General features: G+C 47.3%; 1 protein-coding gene across 4 annotated transcripts in view; it reads left to right on the top strand.

The window, feature by feature from the left end:
* The window catches only part of FANCI (FA complementation group I), a 1,757,660-nt gene that overhangs the window by 427,106 nt on the left and 1,307,469 nt on the right, over nt 1–23,085 (top strand). For all 4 annotated transcript variants that reach the window (XM_069624307.1, XM_069624308.1, XM_069624309.1 and 1 more), the window contains one exon: nt 670–740. In XM_069624307.1, coding sequence (XP_069480408.1) covers nt 670–740 — 71 coding nt within the window. The remainder of the gene's footprint in view (nt 1–669; nt 741–23,085) is intronic.

The following is a 23,085-nucleotide window of genomic DNA, read 5'->3' as shown; positions in this document are numbered from 1 at the left end:
TGTGTGTTTTTTCTATTCTCCCGCCTCTCCTTCTCCCACACAACATCCTTCCAGGATGAGCAAAGGCAGCTAAGATCACTTATCAGTGAACCGCTTTTGGAGCAGAGGCCATGTGGGATGCTTTATATTGTGTGTCAACATCTTTTTCTTAAGGATTATTTGTTTTTAAATACTTAAGCACCTTGCCTCTTTTCCAAATGCATGGTAGTGTCTCAGGGAAGTCAAAGAAATCTTTGTAAAGCACATTAATTTCAGAAGGAACTGCAAAACTTCCAGACTACCCTGTCATGGGTACTCTTGTGTGAATCTTGCCAAATAGTTTTTAATTACTAAGGGGGCGTAAGACCTTTTTATTTGGATGAAAACCGCAAAGCGTACTTTATTTGAGAAACGCATTTAAAAGTCCTAATTAAAAGAAAGTATAGGCATGCCCTTTTTCGTTTTGTAAAATATGTATTACAAATCTACTTGAAGGTGCCCTGATATCCCACCCATAAACAGAGCTGTTTTATATTTATGAATTTAAAGAATATGCCTCTGGTGGAGGACTGGTGGTTACACGTGAGTTAACATTTCCTACTTCTGTATTGAAGGTAGCTTTAAAGGCAGCAGAGCACAATTATCTTTGTTCTAGGAATGTGATTCTGACCATTTGCAATTCTCTTTCAGCCCCTTTTGAAGATCAGTATGTCCATGAGAGACTCACTGATTCTAGTTCTGAGGAAAGCAATGTTTTCTAGGTAAGGACATCTTTACTGTTCAAAACATTGGTAAACAAATGTTTTTCATACATAGCAGCATAATATGCAGATTTCAGACCGCCCCAATGATCTGTGTCTCTGGGTTTATCAGGAATGTGATTCGTGCAATCTGTTATACAATATCCTCGATTTGACACTCATCTATCAATGGCGTCATTATTCTGTTACTTGGTCATCAGTGTGTTTATTGCTCAAAAGTACACTTGTTCTTAAGTGCCCTTTTTCCAATAGCAAAATGATAAAAAGAGAATGGGGAAATGAAGATCTCCCAAAAACAGGCACTCTATCTACAGTACTTTTCTGCAACTAAAAAAAGACATACGCTGTATACTGTTGTAATCACGCCCTCGTCGGGGGACGTGTACATGGCTGGTAATGGACCACCAGCTCGAGCTTAAGCAGGCTCGAATGAAGTGAGGTTCTTGGTGAGTGATCAGGGTTGTTACCGACCAGGTATGCATCCCTGACAAGGGGTGATTTCTATTCGAACCCTGGGGTTCCAACCGGGGTGCACATATTTTATTTTCTATTTTATTCGAGCCAGCTTCGCTCATATTGCACAAGCCCAATCAGCAGTAAAAGAAACAAAACAGATGGCTGCTGCCGTAGTAACTAGAAAAGGGACTCGGTCACTTTTCTATTTTTATGGTGGTTGATGGAGACTGAGCTGGAGCCTCAGCTGGTAAGTGGGGTTGGGGACAACGTGTATGGGGGGGAGGGGGGTTGGCTGGGGAAGGGCCAACTAAACAAATATGGCGGCTTCAGGTGGTTGTAAAAAAAAGCAGGCGGTACACGGTCGGCATTCCTAGCCACCTATTTGATGTGCGCCTTTCCTCAGGTGTGAATGCTCATTGATGGCCCTTCCGACTTGTCATTAATCCAGCTAAGCTGTCACAAATGTTCCCTCCCAAAGGAATTTCAGTGTTTCTGCTACTTAACTACATATGGTGTTAGAGCTATATAAGGAGCTCAAAGAGGGCATAAATACTTGCCCATGTGCTTCTTGCATGTTTAAAAGAAAGGAGGCGTCTATTAATCGAGAAGAAGACTCTTGCACCCCAAATACCACTATTTTATCCATCCTACCGTTCACCATCCCTTCTAGGCCCCACGGCACTGGCATAGAGAGCGTAGTAGTGGAAAGCTGCAGCTAATGCTTGCAGTATTTCTATCAATAATATATTCTGAAGGGCTGTTAGGGAGAATTCTCTGTTTAGGCTGAATTTCCTAACCTAGTGAGTCCCCCAGCAGCTTTGCTGGATTTTTGGGGTTTATTTTTTTTCTCCTGCCAAGAGTGAGACTCTTTTACCCTCACTCTTTGACATGATTTGAGTGTGTTCCTTTGACTCTAGATGTGTTTAATGGGCTATGGGGTCTTTTACTCCATAGGGCTTCATGTGTTTTTGTGATGTGTGTTACACAGCACCCTCAGTGCAGTAACACAGGGGTGTCATAGTGACCCCCCAGTATAGACTCCATACCCTGGGACTGACTACTGTCTCCCAGGGCATGTAAAGTCACCATTGACTTTGCTAGTCTTGAATTCTGAACAGAACCAGTACCAACCATCATATTGTGGACGTACTGGCCAGGGCAATTCGATTGCCCCGGGGTCTCTTAGTCGAGGGGGCACGTCTCCGTCCCCCCTGATCGAGTTTTGGCTGGTGGCAGTGGATACTACTTTTTATATTCAACCGCGAATATTTCTCTATGGGATTTTCCCATTGTTCGAGGCTACTATCTTTATTTATTTAATTACGATAGCCTCGAACATACCGCCGGTTTATTTATTTATTATTAATTCTCCGGTTGGTATTTTTTGCCGAAACTCGCTTCTAAAATGGCGTTTGTGTTCTCTTCTGTGACTCCAACCCAAGTCGAGCACTTTGTTCCACTTTTTTGGCGGGCTTCTCCACAGAAGCCCTCCAAAGTGGTGCCACTCTGTCTGGGGTACTTAGGAGGGGTGGAGGGGGATTTAGGCACCCTGGACTGAGTTGCCTAGGCAACTCAAGTCGCACTCCGTCCTGATTGGGGCCGGCTCACCACTTAGCATGTTTGAGTGACAGCTAGGCTGAGTGAAATGGGGGTTTTCTGCATAAAAGCAGGGCTTTGGGGACTGGAACTTCAGAATTCGCCACAGGACCTAAGAATCCGACGAGGGAGAAGCTGAGCCGACCTGCTACGACGACACCACCGGTGGAGCCCTGCTGAACCGTCTCAACACTTTTCCCAACGACAAAGGAGATCCCCCGCCGGAGAGTCTTCTTCCTTTGACTGGTGGGGATAACCAGTTTCACCGTCTTTTCGCCTTCCCGACGCATCTCGTGGCCGCCTTGCCTGTGCCAAGCACCCCGGCAACCGGAAAACCACGTTTGACCACGAAATAAAGGATAATACCTTTAACCGGAAAACTCCGGCTGGTTTCTTCCCTGGCAGTGCAACGACCTTCATCTTTCCTCCAAGTCGAGATCTTCTCTTCCTCTGGACGACGCCGACACTTGCACCCGCTGCCAGGAACAACTGCCACCGCTGGAGGATCCTTCCCACTTAAGGTACCGTGTTCCGCCTGGCTTCCCTTGCCACCGACTGTACGGGGGAAGATTTAGCCACCGGCTTTCGAACCTGGGTTAGCCTAGGACACCCTGGCTAAACTTTTCTGAGCCTCTCTAAACTCTTTTCGAACTCTCTGCAAGACTTTCAAAGCCTAGTGTAACTGTGTGATCGTGGGCGCATTTGTGCTCTTCTCTCTCTAAGAGTGGGCCACTTTGGCTCACAAGTGACTTTTGCTCTTCTGCCTTGCTAAAATTGTTCCTAACTCTTAGAGTGGTGTATCTTCACATATTCTGCCTTTTTCCCTCCCTTTTTCATGAACTTATTGGAGTGCCATCTATAGTTAAGCGCTCACCTCTGTCTGGAAATAAGTGGTGTTAACTAAGGCTTGACTGATAACGAATAAGGGTTGTATATATCATAATAGTAACTGTGTTTAGAGTGTTTTACAATAAGAGTGCTGGAGTGTTTCAAACAGTGTGTTTTTAAATAAATAATTATATACTTTGATACCAAAGCTCTGGTCAGTGTTTGCTTGTGCTATTGTGTCTGAGCGCCTATTGTGTATACTTTGCATACTTCCTAACTCTTCTTGAGGGAAGTCTGACTGCTCAGCCACAGCTACCAGGTAAATCTGGGTGGTACAGACTGCTACCAAGTGGGTTTACTGCTAACACCGGTAGTCCTAAATCTTTTGCAGTGTTCCCAAAGGGAACTGCACAGGTTTCTGCCTAACAAGGGCACTCCATGCACAAGGTTTTCCTTTTAATTGAACTTCTGTCCATAGTCCTGCAATTCACATACGTTCACGCACTTGTGGTAGATCAGAGGTAGAATGTGGACAACGTGACAGTTTGGTGCAGCGCTTCAGATTTATTTAAGTAAAAGAAAATCTATCACCTAGCCCTATGGTTATGGGAGAAATTCCCTATCTAATAAACAAAAAAAAAGGACCTCTTACATAAATTGGTCCTGTCTAAACCTAAGCTATCTACCACTATTAAAGAAAAAGAATATGTTAAAATCTACTTCGAATGGATTGTGTCCTCCCACGTATTCCTCATCTTGTGATAATTCGTTATCTCCAGCTTCTTGGCAGAGGGCGCTGTGCTCGAGGTCGTGGCGTCGATTGTCCCTCGACGGACTCCGTACTCTGTCGACGTCACCAATGGTATAAATAGCTTGAGCCGCGCCCTTTGCTTCAGTTCCTTTTTTTTTTTCCCGATTGCTTCGCTATCGAGAATGGCGCGCTTCTATTTTCTGTGAGGAAAATGTCATCTTCAACTCCTTCGACACCCAAGACGGGGTTCAAGAAGTGCTGTAGATTGTGGATCTAAAATGTCAATCACCGATCCCCACCGGATTTGTCTCTGGTGTCTCGGTTCCAGTCACCAAACCGACGACTGCGGACCTGTCAATCCATGACCGAGAAAGCTCTTCGTGAGAGGAGAGGTAAACTGTCGGTGGGGAGGGAAGCCTCTAAGAAGGCTGTCAAAAAGACATATGAAAGCGACTGATTCGAAGGAATCGGATCGCCATAGGCACTCAAAGAGATCTCGATCTAGGAGTAGATCGAGACACTCTTCGTCATCATCTAAAAAAATGAAGAGGAGACATAGATCTCCCTCATCATCATCTTCTTCAGAGTCGACCGAAGAAATTCGATATCCGACTAAATCGGATTCTCCCAGTAAGTTGGAAGAATTCCGCAAATAGATGATGGAGGTTTTTGAGAATGCGGCCCAACCCCCTCGAAAGACCCTCGAAAAAGCCATACCCCTGAAGTCGCTCCATTGGACCACAAAGGGAAGTCCAAGACTACCATGGCAAAGACCGGTAGCGTCGAGGAATCTAAAAGAACTCGAGTCGACGTAAATCCGTCGAAGACTCTTCGAGTCGAGCACTTCTCTAGTGCCATGCAAAAAACACAAGCCGTTGAAGACTTCGACTTCGTCGACGCCCTCGTCGTCGATAATTTCGACACCAAAAACATCCTCAACGCCAGTATCGAAGTCATCTTCCAAGTCTTCGAAGACCCCTTCGACAATTTCGAAGGATTTATCAATTCCTTCGACGCGGATAGTAGAGGAAGAAAGGAGATTCACTCCATTGCCCAGATCAGACTTTTTCAAGTCTATGTCGGCAATGTATGAAGAATCTGCTTCAGAAGAGGACGAAGTTACTCCTCTTGGAGTTTCTTATGGTACAAGACAAGTTCCTGAGGAACTTATTGATCAGGAATCTAGAATGAGACCTGAGTGATACTCTACATTCTGCCAGTGGAATTGACACATCCCCAGAATTAGAGTTCGCCAGACCTGATCCTGCAGAGCATGCAGATGCAGGGTACAAGGGTTTTATGACCAAGGTAATGGAGTATATGGGTTGGGGTAATACTTCACCCATTTTTTAACAAGATGACATGACGGATATAATCGTCAAGGGACCTCAGAAAGATCCTGTTCTCCCTTTCCACAAGGCCCTTCAAAAGACTGTGGAGAAAAACTGGGATAAACCAGAGAGTATTGCTGCTGCAGATAGCACTTTTCCCCAAAAAATATAGACCAGCTGGAACGGATCCTAAATATTTGAATAAACATCCGACTCCAGAGAGTTTAGTCATTCAGGCAGCATCCACTTCAAAACAAACTGCTTATCCAACTATCCCTCCAGATAGAGAGGATAAAAAAGTTGATGCCTGGGCACGTAAAGTTTTCACGTCAGGCAGTATGGCACTTAAGTCGGCAAATGTCACCTGTACCCTAGCCAGGTTTACCCATACCCTGTGGGACTGTATTTCGGCGGCGGCTGATCATATTCCGGAAGGCGAAGAAAGGGAAGGCTTCCTGAATATAGTTAAAGACGGGATGGAGGCAATGGGGGAAATGTCTCCAGTCTGGACTGGATACTGCTGATAGTATCAGCAGATCCATGGCTGCAAGCGTTGTGCTACGCAGATTTGCGTGGTTGAGGAAGTTGGGGTTTGCACCAGACGTGGAAGCTAGACTCCTCAACATGCCCTTTGATGGCTCGAGGCTCTTTGGCAGAAAGGCTGATGAAAGCCTAGAAAAACTTCAGACCTCGAAAGTGGCAGCTAAATCACTTAGCGCCTCTTTGCGCCAGCCTCTAAAACCCTATTCCGGCTCATCTTCCTGGAGGGGTCGTTCTTTTCGATACTACTCCTCTTTTGGTAGAGGAAGAGGACATGCTTCTCAAAGGGGCAAAAGAAACTTCCCTCGTGGAGCACGAGGAAGAGGTGCAAAATCAGCCTCAGGAGCGGCATCTGTACCCTCAGCCACTCCTGCAGCCGCCTCCAAATCCCTCTGAGACCTTGTTACACAAAACACCAGTGGGAGGCAGGCTCTCTCAGCATCTGAGGGAATGACTGGGCATTACCTCAGATGCTTGGGCACTGGAAACAGTAGCCCAAGGTTACTGCCTCCCCTTTCAAAAAAGGCCTCGGAATCATCCACCGGGAGCCAACTCTGTCGAAATTCCGGATCCGCTCCTGTTGCAGGAAATTTTAACCCTGCTAGAGAAAGGTGCCATAGAACTGGTACCTATAGCGGAGAGGAACAGGGGTTGGTACTCCCCATATTTTCTCATCCCGAAAAAGGACGGAGGACTGAGACCCATCTTGGACTTGAGAAATTTGAACAAGTTCCTCAGGAAGGACAAGTTCAAGATGGTGACTCTTTCTCAGATCCTTCAGGCTCTCCAATTCCAAGATTGGTTGGTATCATTGGACCTTCAGGATGCTTACTTTCATGTGCCAATTCATCCAAAGCACAGAAAGTACCTGAGGTTCGCGATTGGCAATTCTCATTATCAATTTCGAGTTCTGCCATTTGGGTTGACCCCCGCCCTGAGGGTTTTCACCAAACTGTTGGCGGTTGTGGCAGCAAGTTTCAGGAGAGGGGGCATTCACATCTACCCCTACCTGGACGATTGTTTGATCAGAGCAAGTTCTCTAGAACAAGCTCAGGAACATCTTCCGATCACCTGCCACTTCCTCCACAAATTAGGCTTCTCCCTCAATTTCAAGAAGTCCCACATGATACCATCCCAGAAGCTCCAGTTTATCGGAGCAGTCTTGGACACTTCCTCAGGAAAAGCCTCGCCTCCCGAGGTGAGAGCTCTCCACATCCAGCAGATGGTAACATAATTCCAGATTGCCCAACGTCTACCGGCCTTCTATTTTCTCAGGTTGCTTGGCCTCATGGCATCCTGCATTTTCCTTGTACCAGAGGCCAGGTTGAGAATGAGATCCCTTCAATGGGCACTCAGAACTCAGTGTTCCTAGTTCTCAGGGAATATGTCGTATCTTCTGCAAGTCCCGAGCACAGTTGCTGAGGATCTTCTATGGTGGGCTTGCAACAACAACATTCTCAAGGGAGAGTCTTTTTGGCAACCATGGCCGGAGAGAACAGTAGTGACGGACGCCTCACTCACGGGGTGGGGAGCACACACCAACGATCTGACAATCAGCAGTCGTTGGTCTCCATCGAAGTCCAAACTACACATCAACCTTTTGGAGCTGAGGGCAATCAGAATAGCTCTGAAGGCCTTTCTGCCCTATGTACAGGGAAAGAATGTCCTGATAATGACGGACAACACGGTGGCCATGTACTACCTCAACAAAAGAGGAGGAGTAGGGTCACTGCCACTGTGCTGAGAGGCAATGCAACTATGGTTATGGGCAATACGAGAAAGAATGTCTCCATCGGCAATTCACCTAGCCGGAGAGAAGAACACGGCGGCAGACGCTCTGAGCAGGCAGAGCACGGTCTCTCACGAGTGGGAGCTGGCTCAGGAAGTCCTTCTGGAGATCTTTGCCCTTTGGGGAACCCCTCAAGTGGATCTGTTTGCCACCTCGATCAACCGGAAGTGCGATCAGTACTGCTCAAGGGAATTTCCTCAAAGAGGAGCTCTGGGAGACGCATTCGTAGTGGAGTGGAAGTTTCCACTGCTGTACGCGTTTCCCCCAGTCCCTGTGATTCCTCAAGTAATCAGGAGGTTGAGAAAGTTCAGGAAAACCATGATCCCAATTGCCCCGGATTGGGCCAGGAGGACGTGGTACCCAGACCTTCTGGACATGTCCATCTGCCCTCCAATACGTCTTCCGCAAAGAGAGGATCTTCTCTCGCAAGAGGAAGGTCGGGTTCTCCATCCAGAGGTCAAAACACTCAACCTTCACGAGTGGTTTCTGAGAGGTTGAGATACAAGGATTGGGATCTTCCGGATGACGTAATGGAAATCTTGCTTTCGGCCAGAAGACCAGCAACAAAATCTTTGTACCGATGTCGCTGGAACAGGATTAGTAACTGGTGCAAAGACAAGGATGTGGACCCTTTTCAGTGTGGCACACCAATGGTGCTTTCTTTTCTATTATATCTAGATAATCTGGGGCTCCAGATAGGAACCATCAAAGGACACCTTGCTGCGCAGTCCATTTTCAAGCGCTCCTCGGAAGAGGTTTCATATTTCAAAATACTGTTAATCATTCAATTCTTAAAAGGGCTTACTAATGTATACCCTCCAGTACCTTTTCATGTACCAAATTGGGATTTAAATTTAGTACTAAAATTCTTGAGTTGCATACCTTTTGAGCCTCTGCATTCATGTCCATTGAGGATTTTTAACTCTAAAAACTGTCCTTCTTGTGGCTCTATTAGCCCGCAGGGTTAGTGAACTTCAGGCTCTCTCATGCAAACCACCATATACTATTTTTTATAAGGATAAGATAGTCCTTAAAGTTAAACCTTCGTTCTTATCAAAACTAGTCTCGGACTTCCATTTGTCACAAAAAATAGTACTACCAACTTTTTATCCTCATCTGGGCAAGGACGAGGAGAGATTACACAGACTAGATCCCAAGAGGGCTCTTAGTTTTTACAACTCAAGGATGGCTAAATTGAGACAAGATGACCAACTATTTGTGGGTTATACTGGTCATAAATTAGGCTTATCTGTAACAAAACAGACCATTTCCCGCTGGATCATATTAGCCATAATAAAATGCTACAGATTAGCGGGAAAAGAACCACCAGATGGGCTTCGTGCCCATTTTACAAGGGGAATGGCTACTTCTGCGGCTCTAAAGAGGGGAGTCCCGGCAGCAGATATTTGTGCAGCTGCAACCTGGAAAACAATTCATACTTTTGTTAAACATTATTGTTTGGATACTGCCTCCTCTAATGAGGGTTTATTTGCCAAGGCAGTTCTGCATTCTGTCCACGAAAACTGAAATTAGTACTCCCGCCTCCAAAATTGCTACTGCTATGGGAGCCTATCACAAGATGAGGAATACGCGCGAGGACACAATCCATTCGAAGAACAAGTTACTTACCAACTGTAACGTTCTTTCGACTGGATGTTCCTCCCACGTATTCCTCATCGACCCTCCCATCCTACCCCACAGTACAGTTTACGTTTTCTTACACTTTCCTCTCACGAAGAATGTATCGGTCATGGGGCACGCCTGGGTGTTCCTCCTATATGTTTCATCGAAAAAAACAGAACTGAAGCAACAGGCGCGGCTCGAGCTATTTATACCATTGGTGACGTCGACATTACGGAGTCCGTCGAGGGAAAATCGCCACAACCTCGAGCACAGTGGCCTCTGCCGAGAATTTTTTTTTCAGAAGCAGCGAAGCTGGAGATAACGAATTATCAGAAGATGAGGAATACGTGGGAGGAACATCCAGTCGAAAGAAAGTTAGTTAGTAAGTAACTTGTTCTTCTACTCCAGTCCCCAATCACTTGTCGTTTGGACCACATTTTGGCATTGCTCTTTAAATTCACAATCTGTTACATATATTGTTCAGGGACATCTGTTGTAAAAAAGCGACACCAGAATCCTGGAAAATTGTCCTATGTAATACGGATCTTTAAAAAAGGAGACCGACTCAGTCCGAGAAACTATCGACCCATCACTCTGCTCAATGTTGAATCGAAAATCTTTGCAGCCATTGTCCTGGAAAAGCTTACAACATGGATGAATGGTCATTCCCTACTTGATTGTAGACAGATCGGCTTTCGTAGACAAATGGGGACTGATGCGGGGGGTCTACTTGTGTCAGTTACTGAGCCACGTCAAACTAAAATCGATGTAATATCTATACATAGCGTCGATGGACCCAACAATGGCGTTTGACCTAGTGGACAGGCCAACCCTGTGGAATACTTTAACATCCCTAGGGATCGATAGTGGGCTGCTAGACATAATCATCTACCTGTACTCAGAAACCGTAATGAGAGTGAGAATGAACAACAAAGGTTTATTGTCAAACGTGATTACAACACAAAACGGCTTGAAGCAATGGTGTAGGTTGGTGGCCACCCTCTTCAACCTGTAGTTCTCACAGGCAGGTAAGACTTTAAATTCGACTGGCCTTATTGGTCCTAAATTAGGTGGGATAACTGCCAAATGGGTTGCCTACGCAGACGACTTTCTTTTATTCGACTGCACAAAGATAGGTCTGCAGAGATTTATTACAGCATTTGGAAAGTTCACAGAAGAAAGAAAACTGACAATCAACCCCAGCAAAACAATGATATTCCACATTGTCAGTAAAAGCGTGAAATCATCATCATCACTATCGTGGGGATGCAGTGGCATGAGAATAAAAAGTCAAGCAGTGCTACGTTTTTTAGGCTATGTATTTACTAGCTTGCGCTTCCATGTGGTGGTGAAAAACAACCTCCTTGTGAAAGCCAAAGAGTCGGTGAATCAGATCAAGGCTATAGAAAGGAAATATGGGAAATTTACACTAGCCCTTTGTATACAATTCTACTGCTTAAGTTATCCCGAGAATAACGTATGGTTTGGAGTTTCTTCCAGATGTCTTGTCCCCCTTCTTGAGGCAACTGGAACACTGATATGGCGTAAAAATACATTTTTTATTCCAAAGTGTAGACCGTTAGAACTGATTTGGTATGAATTAGGTCTTCAATCAATCATGAGTATCATGCATGGAAAACAATTGCTCTGTTAAGAAAATGTATGGTTGCAGAGAAGGAATCACTACACCATTTCATGAAAGAAAAGCCGAAGGGCAACTTTATGTATTCATTGAAAACCACTAGCAAAAAAATATTGCACAGTATGGGTCTTTCTCTGAAGATGCTGATTAGTAATCCAGGGAAGGTCAAAGACATTTTAAAAGCTTGTGACTGGCTCGAAAATAATGCAGTGGTGTTGAATTCAAACCTTTGTCACGCAATTTCGTTCTAGAAATGGGCCCCTAGACCAGAGGAGTATATAGTTAAATATCCCTCGCGTTCTTACAGGAACATGACCATGCGCTTTAAGTTCAGTGTACTAAACACAAATGAGATGCAGTTCATTCGGGGAACAAATGATGTGGAGAACAAATACTGCAGCTTCTGTAAGCAAGTAGGTATGATAGAATCCTTGATGCACTTACTTCCTGCAACAAAGAATAGATTTTTTTTCAAAATGTCTAAGTGATACTTCAAATGTTGACAGAGAGAAGTTATGGTGCGAGATGCTAGGTCCTCTGTAGCCCTAAAAATAAGTGTTAATGCATTTCTACAAAATATCTGCTTGGTAGTTTGAATATCTTCTTTAAGAAAGTAAAAGTAACACTGTGAACCTAGAAACACTGGTTCACTACAAAGTTTAACATCGTGTTAAAAGTACAATGATGGGTTTCAATATAAGCGGATAAAGTATCCTGAACAAGAATAGGAAAAACGTATTTGCAGAACGATCTGTATTAATCATGTATTATGATGTTGAATTGTCACATGTTTTGTACTTTTGGTGAATCTTTTGAATTAGGGCAGTCAAGTTGTTTTAGTAAAACAACTGTAAATGTAAATGCAAATGTAAATGTGTAAATTTGTTTTTAAAAAAATCTTATGTTTTTCTACTGTTATGAAATTTTGAAGTTTAGTTTTGTAAAGGTTAGGATGAATAAAAACAATAAATAAAATAAAACTGAAAAAGAATACATTAGGACAAGTTTTATTGTTGGTGTTGGCAGGTGCATGATCCCCCCCCCCCCTCCCAACCAAAGTCTTTGGAAATTGCCTGTGTTTCCCAGGTTTTCTGTTGCTTTCACCCTTTCAATGAGTCACACATGTTCTTATGCAAGCAAAAATAGAAACGTCCCTCTTGTCTGTCTCAGACCTGGCTTCCTGTTACGGTCTTGGTTAACCATAATGTTCTTCACCATTTCCTCAGAACAAAAAGCTTACACTGATGTGCCCCTTCCCACAATTCCGGGCACCTTAACATTTGAACAAACGGAGCACCCTCTCAAACGAGTTCTAGGCATAGGGAAGAGACTTGTAAACTTTGACTCGCTGAGGTTGATTTTGTTGCCCAGGTGGGATGACTTTTGATGGTCACAGGTGGAGTTGTAGACTGTTTCCAAGGCCTGACTACATTTCTCCAGTCGCTGACTCTGGTTTTTGTTATCTTGCTGATCCAGACCTTTGCCTGTTGGCGGGGTATCACTTTCAGGAAGGCTACCTCTTTCACATATATCCCTCCTAGGGTCTTTCTTTCCTCTTCCTCACTCTTCAAATATCCCCTTCTACGATATAATCTTCTCGTTGAACCCTTCAGTGATTCATATTTTTTCAGGTTTCTGGTAGTTCCCTTTTCTAAGTAGGGACTCTTATTTTGTTTCTCTGGGTATTAGACTTTGTTTCACACAAGTCTGGGTAAACTTTACAAGCTTCTTCCTTGCAGGTACAACCTGGTTTGAATATGTTTCAATTATTCAAAGGCTTCGGGTCTGTTCCGTTACCTGGGGATGGGATAACCTTTGACGATCCCATGTACACCTGATGATTCACATTCAGGTAACTCATTCTGGTTCCCTAGGCACCGTGTAGCCCCTGCTTTTTTTTCCCTGGCCCGGGTGAGCACAGTATTATAAATACTCTGGGCCAGGAACAGAACAACTGACACCACCCCACCATCCCAGACCAGCTGCTTGTATTGCTCTCCCCAAAGCGCACGGAAAAAACATAAATCACCAATGCAATTACAGAGCAAATACTTTGAACTCAGACAGACACAATAACTCACAGCCACACACTCTAAGAAAATGATCAGCTCTTATACGGCCATTTATTCAAAGCTTAGAAGTACATAGAAATAACTCACAAAAATAATATGGACATAAATCACAGAAGAAGCAAAGAATTCAAAAGAAAATACATCACTGTGAGCGTAACAGGATTCCTCATCTCGCCCAGAAGCGGCTGGAAGACCCCGGGAACAGCCAGGCCGAGAGCACTACAGCTCACAGGAGTGCCGGAAGTAAGCGTCCTTCTCCGGCTGAAGTCTCACCTGACCACCTCCGGGTTCCGCATATATACACACTTCACAAAGGGGAGTCAATTCTCGAACCTTCTGGAAATTGCACTTGCGCAATTGATGAGCAGCCGTCGGTTGCCAGCTAGGTCAATCGAGAGCTACCCCCAAGAAGCGGAGTGCCTCCCTTCTCTAAAAACACGCTCCACGGAGAACAGTAGCAAACCATAACAAAGTTAGCTTTCCCAGCAGAAATGTCCTTGACCGCATACCAGGCTTGGAAAGCATGTTTTTCTCAGCAACGTGAATCTTACGCTCGGCAAAATGTGTGCAGCTTTTCACTGCGGCATGAAGTAAATATCCATCATGGCTCCGAGCGCTCCCAGAATATACTGCACACCAGCGCCATTTTAATTCAAGCATAACAATTCCACCCTTGGATATTTACCTTCCATAGCCCGGTGGCACAGGAACGGGTCTCTGAAACCTACCAAACATTAAAAATAAATTGGAAATACATTGAATGCAACAGCAACAAGCAATTATGACAGCTACTATAATAAAAATGCAAGCAAAAGCGTAATGTAGTGTACCCCCAATAGCAGGTATCCATGAAAATAACCAATCCCACCAATTCCCAGTACGATCTTGAGACACTTGAGAAATGAGATCCCTCAAACCTCGAATATGACTTTCAATAGATCGTGAATGGTCACTTAAATTGAAACAACACATGCCTTCAAATGCATTACACCCTAAATTATGTTTTAGCAATAGATAATCAACAGCAGCTCTATTCTGCATAGTTGCTTTTCTAATAACGTGACTATCAAGGAGTAATTCTTCTAATGCAAGCGAAGTATGATTAAGGCTTTTGACTACTAAACATGCTAGTTTCATCAAAGATTTGTAACCTCCAGCAGCTAAACCCCAAACTCCCACTAATGAAAGGGTTAATGCTAGAACCTCAGCTTTTGATAATAAGTGTACATGTGAATCACAATCAGGAGACGGACCTACAGATTCGAAAGTTGACCTTTTACCTCGAGTTATCACTGGGTGTAAAGGAAACATAATTAGTCCTAATCGAGTTAAAGCACATGGACCTCCAGAAATGTTAGCTGGAATATAAGTGTATGTAATGTTGCCACATGAAAAGAGCCATCCTGTTGGAGGTTTCACATGATTCAAATGACTGGCAGCTATTACTGTATGATTACAAGACATAGTATTATTTACACTGGTGCATTTGCGTGTCACTCGCGAACATAGTTGTCTCAAACATTGTATGATTGTGCTGATTGGTTAACTCGATCTGTCGGCATTTGCCAATTTCTTATGCATTGCAGGTCGTAACATAACATACATCACCTTGGGTTATATTATAAGTAATAACACGTGTCAAATTTCTCCATTTACGGTCAGTCTCTTGGCAGAACCTACAATATTAGTAAACTGAAAAAGATTGCCTAATATCTGAGTCTTGAATCAAAGAATCATTGTGTGTGACGCCGAAGATATGCTTTAAAACCGGAACAGGCGTCGGCACCGCTACTAAACAAGTAGTCAATAAAGCTTCAGCATTGGGCACAACAGTAAGACAAAAGTGTGATATGTTCAGTACTTGCTGTGCCAGGTATATCCACATCTTCTCAGCTTGGGTGATCATAGGAGAATGTTTTCGCCTTCCTGAAAGTGCATCTTGCATGACTGGCGTCAAGGTTGTTTTCACTTGCTCCTGATGTGTTTGCTGCATTTCACAAATCCATGTCTTCGGTCTGGTTGGCTTTTCGGCATCGGCATAAGGCTGCTTTGGGACAACATTATTCATCACTATCAGTATCCCCTTGATCACTGGCACAGATGTGACACTTTTCGTTGGTAGCAGCAGGCTGTTTAACTCTCCCAAATGGAGTCCATTTAATACCACAATTACACCAGCCAGGATCTACAAGGCAAACCCAGAAAAGAGATATCAGTGTTGCACATCACTCTCTCAGGTAACATTTGTCTGCGGGCACATATTGCCATTTCTTTCTACCAGGCTCGATAACTAAAACTACTTGATCTTTGCCTGATGCAATGACATCTGTGGGCACTGGTGGGCCACTAGGCTTTTCCACCCACACCTTTGCACCCGGTACCATACTGTCTGAAGAGCCAAAACCGCGGTCCCCACGGGTAGTTAACACTGTAGGAGGCTCCCCCTTCTTAATCATGGACAACTTAACGGGAATAATTACCAATTGGGCCACTCGATCACCATTATGGATTGATAACATTTGGTGCCCACTATTCATTAGGATGACTTTAATCTCACCTTGGTAGTCAGCATCAATTACCCCTCCCAACACTTGAACTCCCTTCAATGCTAGGCCAGATCTAGGGGCAATCCATCCCATATGCTCTGGGGGAATCTGTACTCCAATCCCTGTTTCAATTACAACTATTCCTCTTGGGTCTAATCTGATTTCTTCATGGGAATGCAAGTCTACCCCTGCTGACTCTGGAGTTGCTCGATAGGGAGCTAAAGAACCTGGAGTAATTTCCCAGTACAATAGTGTTTCTCTGACTGAATTGGGTTGAACCTGTAAAGTAGGAGTCATTAATCGCATCAAAGGAGTTTCATGTTCATACACAGGCCTATTGTTTAATACTTGCACTGCATCAAACACACGATCACGCCAGCCTGCCAAACTGCCGTCTCCAGATTTGCGCAACTGTTCTTTCAATAACCCATTCATTTGTTCAATTAACCCTGAAGCAGCTGGGTAATATGGAACGTGGTACAACCACTCAATGCTCTTTTCCTGACAAAACTCCTGGATTAATTTGCCTTTGAAATGTGACCCGTTGTCACTTTGAATCTGCAAAGGCACTCCATAATGTAGTATGATCTGATCTAACAACCTGATGGTGTTCGGTTGTGTTGCACGTTTGCACGGCAAAACCATCAAATATCCTGAGTATGTATCCACAATAGTGCATGCATACTGACAACCTCTACTGATTGGCATGGGACCGATATAATCAATCTGCCAAATTAGACCTGGTCATTTTCCTCTTCTCAATGTGCCTCGAACAATTTGAGGGATAGGTCTATGCAATTGGTGTTGGCACACTGGGCATTGCAAAATTATTGTTTTCACTACTTCTAAAGGAAGACTGATTCCTCGAGCTTGTGCCCACCTGATAGTAGCCTTTTCTCTAAAGTGCCCACATTTCTGATGGGCCCATTTGGCCAAACCCTCCAAATCGTCTTTCTGAGCCTCTGCATCCACAGATGAAATCTTGGTGTATTCGTCTGCAACAGAATTAAACCAACGTTCTAATGAGTCTGTGGCACAATGCGCGTCCACATGATATACAGTGACTTCACTTTGTAATAACATTTCGAGGGGATTGGGTCCTCCGACGTATTCCATATCTATGACATGTAATCACCACAGCTGTGCTGCTTCAGAAACTTTTTCGGCGTCTGCGTCCTGCGTCGATGACGTCGATACGCCGTCGTCGAGGACCTCCTCCGACGTCCGACGTCATCCGATGTGATAAGTAGGACGCACGACGCCCATAGCCTCAGTTCCGTTTTTTCCGCGAACGTGTTGCTTCGTGTTTCTCGGTTCTAAGCCTCGACTCTTTGGAGTTCTGTTCTTTCTGGTTCTTCGAACCTGTTCGTTTGTGTATTTCCTTCGGCGATGTCTTCCACTTCGTCTTCAACCCCGCGTCCGGGCTTTAAGAAGTGCGGGGAGTGTGGGTCCAAGATGTCGGTGACTGACTCGCACGACGCCTGCCTCTGGTGCCTCGGGGAGGCCCATGACACGGATGACTGTATCGACTGCCAGTCGCTCACGTCCAAGGCCTTACGCGAACGTAAGAAGAAGTTGTCGGTAGGTCGGGTGTCCAAGCCCTGGAAGTCGAAGTCGGCGGGGCTTTCGACGGATGATTCGAGGGGTGACTCTCCGCGTCATCGTCGGAAGTCTCGTCAGTCTTCTTCTAGGAGTGGGTCTCGCCACTCCTCAGCCTCTTCGAGGCATTCTCGGAAGCGCCGTCACCGGTCGCCTTCCAGGTCCTCTTCCGAGGATTCTGCACGGCACGTCGGTTACCCCACCAGCCGTGCGACGCCGGAGGAATGGGCTTCCTTCGGGAAGAAAATGTTGGCGATTCTTGAGTCGCAGGGTACTCAGCCGTCCGCGCCCCCGAGTGGGGTCGGCCGTGTGAGGTCGAGAGACGCTGCTCGCAAGAGTGGTCGGCACGAGTCACGGGAGCGGTCCCGTTCGGACAAGGAGGCTCGTTCTCGCCGTACCCGTTCCAGGTCCCGGTCCTCGACGCGTTCGAGACCGTGTGCTCCTGTGAAGTCTTCGAGGAAGACATCGACATCTGAGGCGTCGAGGGCGTCGACAGGCTTTCTCGAGGCTCCGGCTTCGAGGGCCTCGTCGAGGCCGTCGACGATCAGGTCGTCGAGGGACACGCTCGGGGCTCCGGCCTCGAGGGCTGTGTCGACGCCGCCGATACTGGAGGCGCTGCATCTGACGACGCCGATTTCCTCGACGCCGATCCTCTTGGCGCCGTTGCCGGTTTTCTCGGCGTCGGCGCCGATTCGCTCGACGCCATCGACGCCTTTCGTGTCGGAGGTGCCCCGTGTCACGGGTGTGCCCCCTAGGAAGGCTCTGGTTAAGAGCAAGCACTCTCGGGTGCCTTTTCGCCACCTGGAATATATTTCGGAGGCGGATGAGGATTCTGATGGCCTGGTTCCTAGTCTGGTGCCAGATGAAATTGTCTCGGGCCATAGTCAGTTTGACGATTTGAGGCAGTCACTGCATGATGCCAGTGGACTGGACACCTCTCCGGAGGTGGAATTTTGTAGGCCTGAGCCTGGCTCCCATGCCGATTCCTCGTACCGGCGCCTTATGGCTAGGGTGTCTGAGTATCTGGGATGGTCTGCTCCCCCAGGGGAGTTTGTGCAGGATGATCTGACGGACATCCTTGATGTTGGTCCCCCAACTGACCCGGTACTGCCGTTCCATATGGCTTTACAGAGAAGGGTGGCAGTGGCTTGGACTGCTCCGGAGAGTCTCCCGGCGGTGGGCAGATCCTTGTCGCGTAAATACCGTCCAGCCAGTAGCGACCCCTGCTACTTGACCAGGCACCCCACTCCGGAAAGTTTGGTGGTGCAGGCGGCCACCGCCCCGGCAAAGCAGGCATCGTACCCTACCATCCCTCCTGATAGGGACGACAAACGTTTTGATGGCTGGGTGAAGAAAGTGTTTTCTTCTGGTGGTATGGCGCTTCAGGCGGCCAACTCCATTTGTGCCTTGTCACGTTTCACGCACACTCTGTGGAACTGTGTTGCGTTAGCGGCTGAACGTATTCCCGAAGGGGATGAACGGGATGGTTTCCTTTCTATGGTCCAGGATGGTAAGGATGCCATGTGTGAGTCCGTTCAGTCGGGTCTGGACTTGGCTGAATGCGTCAGTAGGTCCATGGCGGCGAGCACCGTGATACGCAGGTTTGCGTGGTTGCGGAAGTCGGGGTTTGCTCCTGATGTGCAGTCCCGGCTCCTCAACATGCCCTTTGATGGTGAACACCTTTTTGGCAGCAAGGCTGACGAGAGCCTTGAGAGGTTGCAGACCTCAAAAGCTGCAGCGAAGTCGTTGGGCGCTGCAGTTCGCCATCCTCCGCCTTTTCGTCCTAGGGGACAGCAGTGGAGGGGTGGTTCCTTTCGCTATTACTCATCCTTCAGTAAAGCGAGAGGAGCTGGCAGTCAAAGAGTCCAACGCAGGGGTACCAGAGGTGGACGACAGGGTACCCATGGTGCCAAGGCCGCTCGGGCAGTTGCCTCTTTGCCCTCAGGTAACGCCGCAGCCGCTCCCGCTCAGTCGTGAGGCCATGTCCCATGGTTCGCCGGTTGGGGGAAGGCTGGCGCAGCATCTTGTAGAGTGGCAAGCCATTACTTCAGATGTGTGGGTTCTGGAGATCATAACCCACGGCTACTGTCTTCCTTTTCGGCACAGGCCTCGCGACAATCCACCGGGGAACCTCTCTTTGCAGAGTCCGGATCCGCTCCTTGCGCAGGAAATTCAAGCCCTGCTGGAGAAAGGCGCCATAGAACTGGTGCCTGTAGCAGAGAGGAACAAGGGATGGTATTCCCCATATTTTTTGGTTTCGAAGAAAGACGGGGGATTGAGACCCATCATGGACTTGCGCGGTTTGAACAAACTCCTCAGGAAGGACAAGTTCAAGATGGTTACTCTCTCTCAAGTTCTCCAGGCCCTTCAGCTTCAGGACTGGTTGGTGTCACTCGACCTCAAGGATGCTTACTTCCATGTGCCGATCCATCCCAAGCACAAGAAGTACCTGAGGTTCGCGGTTGGCGACTCGCACTTTCAGTTTCGGGTCCTGCCGTTCGGATTGACCTCCGCCCCGAGGGTTTTCACCAAGCTCATGGTGGTGGTGGCAGCGCATCTCAGGCAAGGGGGGGATTCACGTCTACCCCTACCTGGACGATTGGTTGATCAGGGGGAGCTCTCCCGAGCAAGTCCTGGATCATCTATCGATCGCCTGTCGCTCCCTTCACAGGCTGGGCTTCTCCCTCAATTTCAAGAAGTCCCATTTGACACCAACACAGCGGCTCCAGTACATCGGAGCAGTGCTCGACGCTTCCCTGGGGCAGTGTTTTCCTCCCCAGGTGAGGGCTCTTCACATTCAGCAGATGGTGCACAAGTTTCAGCATGCCCAGACGCTCCCAGCGTTCGAGTTCTTGAGGTTGCTCGGCCTCATGGCATCCTGCATTCTTCTGGTGCCAAAGGCTCGCCTGCGGATGAGATCTTTGCAGTGGGCACTCAAGACGCAATGGTCGCAGTCCTCCGGCAGGATGTCGGACTCGATTCAGGTGCCGTCCTCGGTCGCCCGGGACCTTCTGTGGTGGGCCGTCGAAGGCAACTTGATGAAGGGGGCTTCATTTTGGCTTCCCTGGCCGGAGGTGACGGTCGTGACGGATGCATCCCTCACGGGATGGGTAGCTCATGCCAACGGGCTGACAGTCAGCGGTCGTTGGTCTCCGTCGGAGTCCAGACTCCATATCAATCTGTTGGAGCTGAGGGCCGTCAGGCTAGCCCTGAAGGCTTTTCTGCCGTCTGTGCGAGGGAAGAATGTCCTGATCCTGACGGACAACACAGTGGCCATGCACTACCTCAACAAAAAGGGGGGGGGGGGGCAGGGTCACTTCCTCTGTGCAGAGAGGCGATGCAGCTCGAGTTCTGGGCCATCCAGCAGGAAGTTTCGATCTCGGCAGTTCATCTGGCCGGAGCCGAAAACGTGACGGCGGACGCTCTGAGCAGGCAGAGCGCTATCTCTCACGAGTGGGAGTTGGCTCAGGAGATTCTCCTGGAGATCTTCGCCCTTTGGGGGACCCCTCAAGTGGACCTCTTCGCCTCCAGTGTCAACCGGAAGTGCGAAAGGTTTTGCTCGCGGGAATTTCCTCCAGAAGGAGCCTTAGGAGACGCGTTCGTGGTGGAGTGGTCATTCCCGCTGCTGTACGCGTTTCCTCCAGTCCCCGTCATCCCGCAAGTGCTGCGGAGGTTACGGAAGTTCGGTTCCCGGATGATCCTCATTGCCCCGGCGTGGGCTCGGAGGACGTGGTACCCGGACCTTCTCGACTTGTCCATCTGCCCTCCACGTCGTCTTCCCTACCGAGACGATCTGCTCTCACGGGAGGGGGGTCAGGTTCTCCATCCAGAGGTCAGATCCCTCAACCTTCACGCTTGGCTTCTGACAGGTTGAGGTATAAGGATTGGGACCTCCCTGCGGACGTGATGGAGGTGTTGCTTTCGGCCCAAAGGCCGGCAACAAAGTCTCTGTACCGTTGCCGTTGGCGTAAGTTCTGCGACTGGTGCAGAGTTCAGAATGTGGATCCTTTTGCATGTGACATCCCCATGGTTCTGTCCTTTTTACTTTCTTTGGCCCACAGGGGCTTGCAAGTGGGTACCGTTAAGGGTTACCTGGCGGCGCTGTCCATCTTTAAGCGCTCGTCTGAAGAGTGTTCTTACTTTAAAATCCCTTTGATTTCACAGTTCCTGAAAGGGCTCACTAATGTGTTCCCTCCGTCACCTTTCCTGGTGCCCGGTTGGGATTTAAACTTGGTTCTTAAGTTTCTTATGGGTGCTCCGTTTGAGCCTTTGCATTCTTGCCCTTTGAGGCTGTTAACTCTGAAAACTGTGTTTTTAGTTGCGGTTACTTCCGCTCGCAGAGTGAGTGAGTTACAGGCACTTTCAGTTAAGCCTCCCTTCACTGTATTTCACAAGGACAGGGTTGTCCTTAGAGTTCGTCCTTCTTTTCTTCCGAAGGTAGTGACGGAATTTCATTTGGCCCAGAAGGTTGTTCTTCCGGCATTCTATCCTCCTCCGCATCCTGGTAAGGAAGAGGAGAGGCTCCATAGGCTTGATCCTAGGAGAGCTTTAAGCTTTTATGTTTCACGCATGTCCCGGGTCAGAGTGGATGATCAACTCTTTATTGGTTACGCTGGAAAGCGTTTGGGGCAAGCTGTGACGAAACAGACTTTGTCTCGCTGGATTATTTTGGCCATCTCGGAGTGCTACCGTTTGGCGGGTAAGGACCCACCGGCTGGCTTGCGGGCCCATTCTACCAGGGGTATGGCTGCGTCTACTGCCCTGCAGAGGGGTGTTCCTATTCGCAACATCTGTGATGCAGCCACCTGGGCTTCAGTACATACATTTGTACGTCACTATTCCCTTGATTCCATCCGGGCACAGGATCTGGCCTTTGGCAAGGTGGTCCTTTGCTCTGCTATTTGATTGGCTATTTTACATTTTGATTCTAAATTCTTTCCCTCCTCCTTGCTTTGGTACTGCTTTGGGAGTCTGTCATAGATATGGAATACGTCGGAGGACCCAATCCCCTCGAAGAACAAGTTACTTTCTTACCTGGTAACGTTCTTTCGATGGGATGGTCCGACGACGTATTCCATATCGCTCCCGCCCGGCCTTCCCCGCTGCAGAATTTCTTTTGCGATTGCAGCTTACGTTCCGCAAGGCTTTGTGTCTGACTGGCAGTTGACTTATGTCACACGTTCTGGGGGAAAAAACTACAACTGAGGCTATGGGCGTCGTGCGTCCTACTTATCACATCGGATGACGTCGGACGTCGGAGGAGGTCCTCGACGACGGCGTATCGACGTCATCGACGCAGGACGCAGACGCCGAAAAAGTTTCCGAAGCAGCACAGCTGTGGTGATTACATGTCATAGATATGGAATACGTCGTCGGACCATCCCATCGAAAGAACGTTACCAGGTAAGAAAGTAACTTGTTCTTCTGCAATATCTTGCCACAGTTCTTTTCCCTACAACTCTTTTGAATGAATCTTCCACCCATTCTTTTGCCAAGTCGGCAACCACACTGCCAATCCATTTGCCACTCCATGAATCTGTGTACACAACATTGATCAGGGGTCTCTTGTTTC

This window comes from Ambystoma mexicanum, chromosome 11 (genome assembly GCF_040938575.1).
Source record: "Ambystoma mexicanum isolate Mex_15411 chromosome 11, UKY_AmexF1_1, whole genome shotgun sequence".
Lineage (NCBI taxonomy): Eukaryota > Metazoa > Chordata > Amphibia > Caudata > Ambystomatidae > Ambystoma > Ambystoma mexicanum.
The sequence above is the reverse complement of the archived record's forward strand: the minus strand, read 5'-3'. Positions and strand labels throughout refer to the sequence as shown.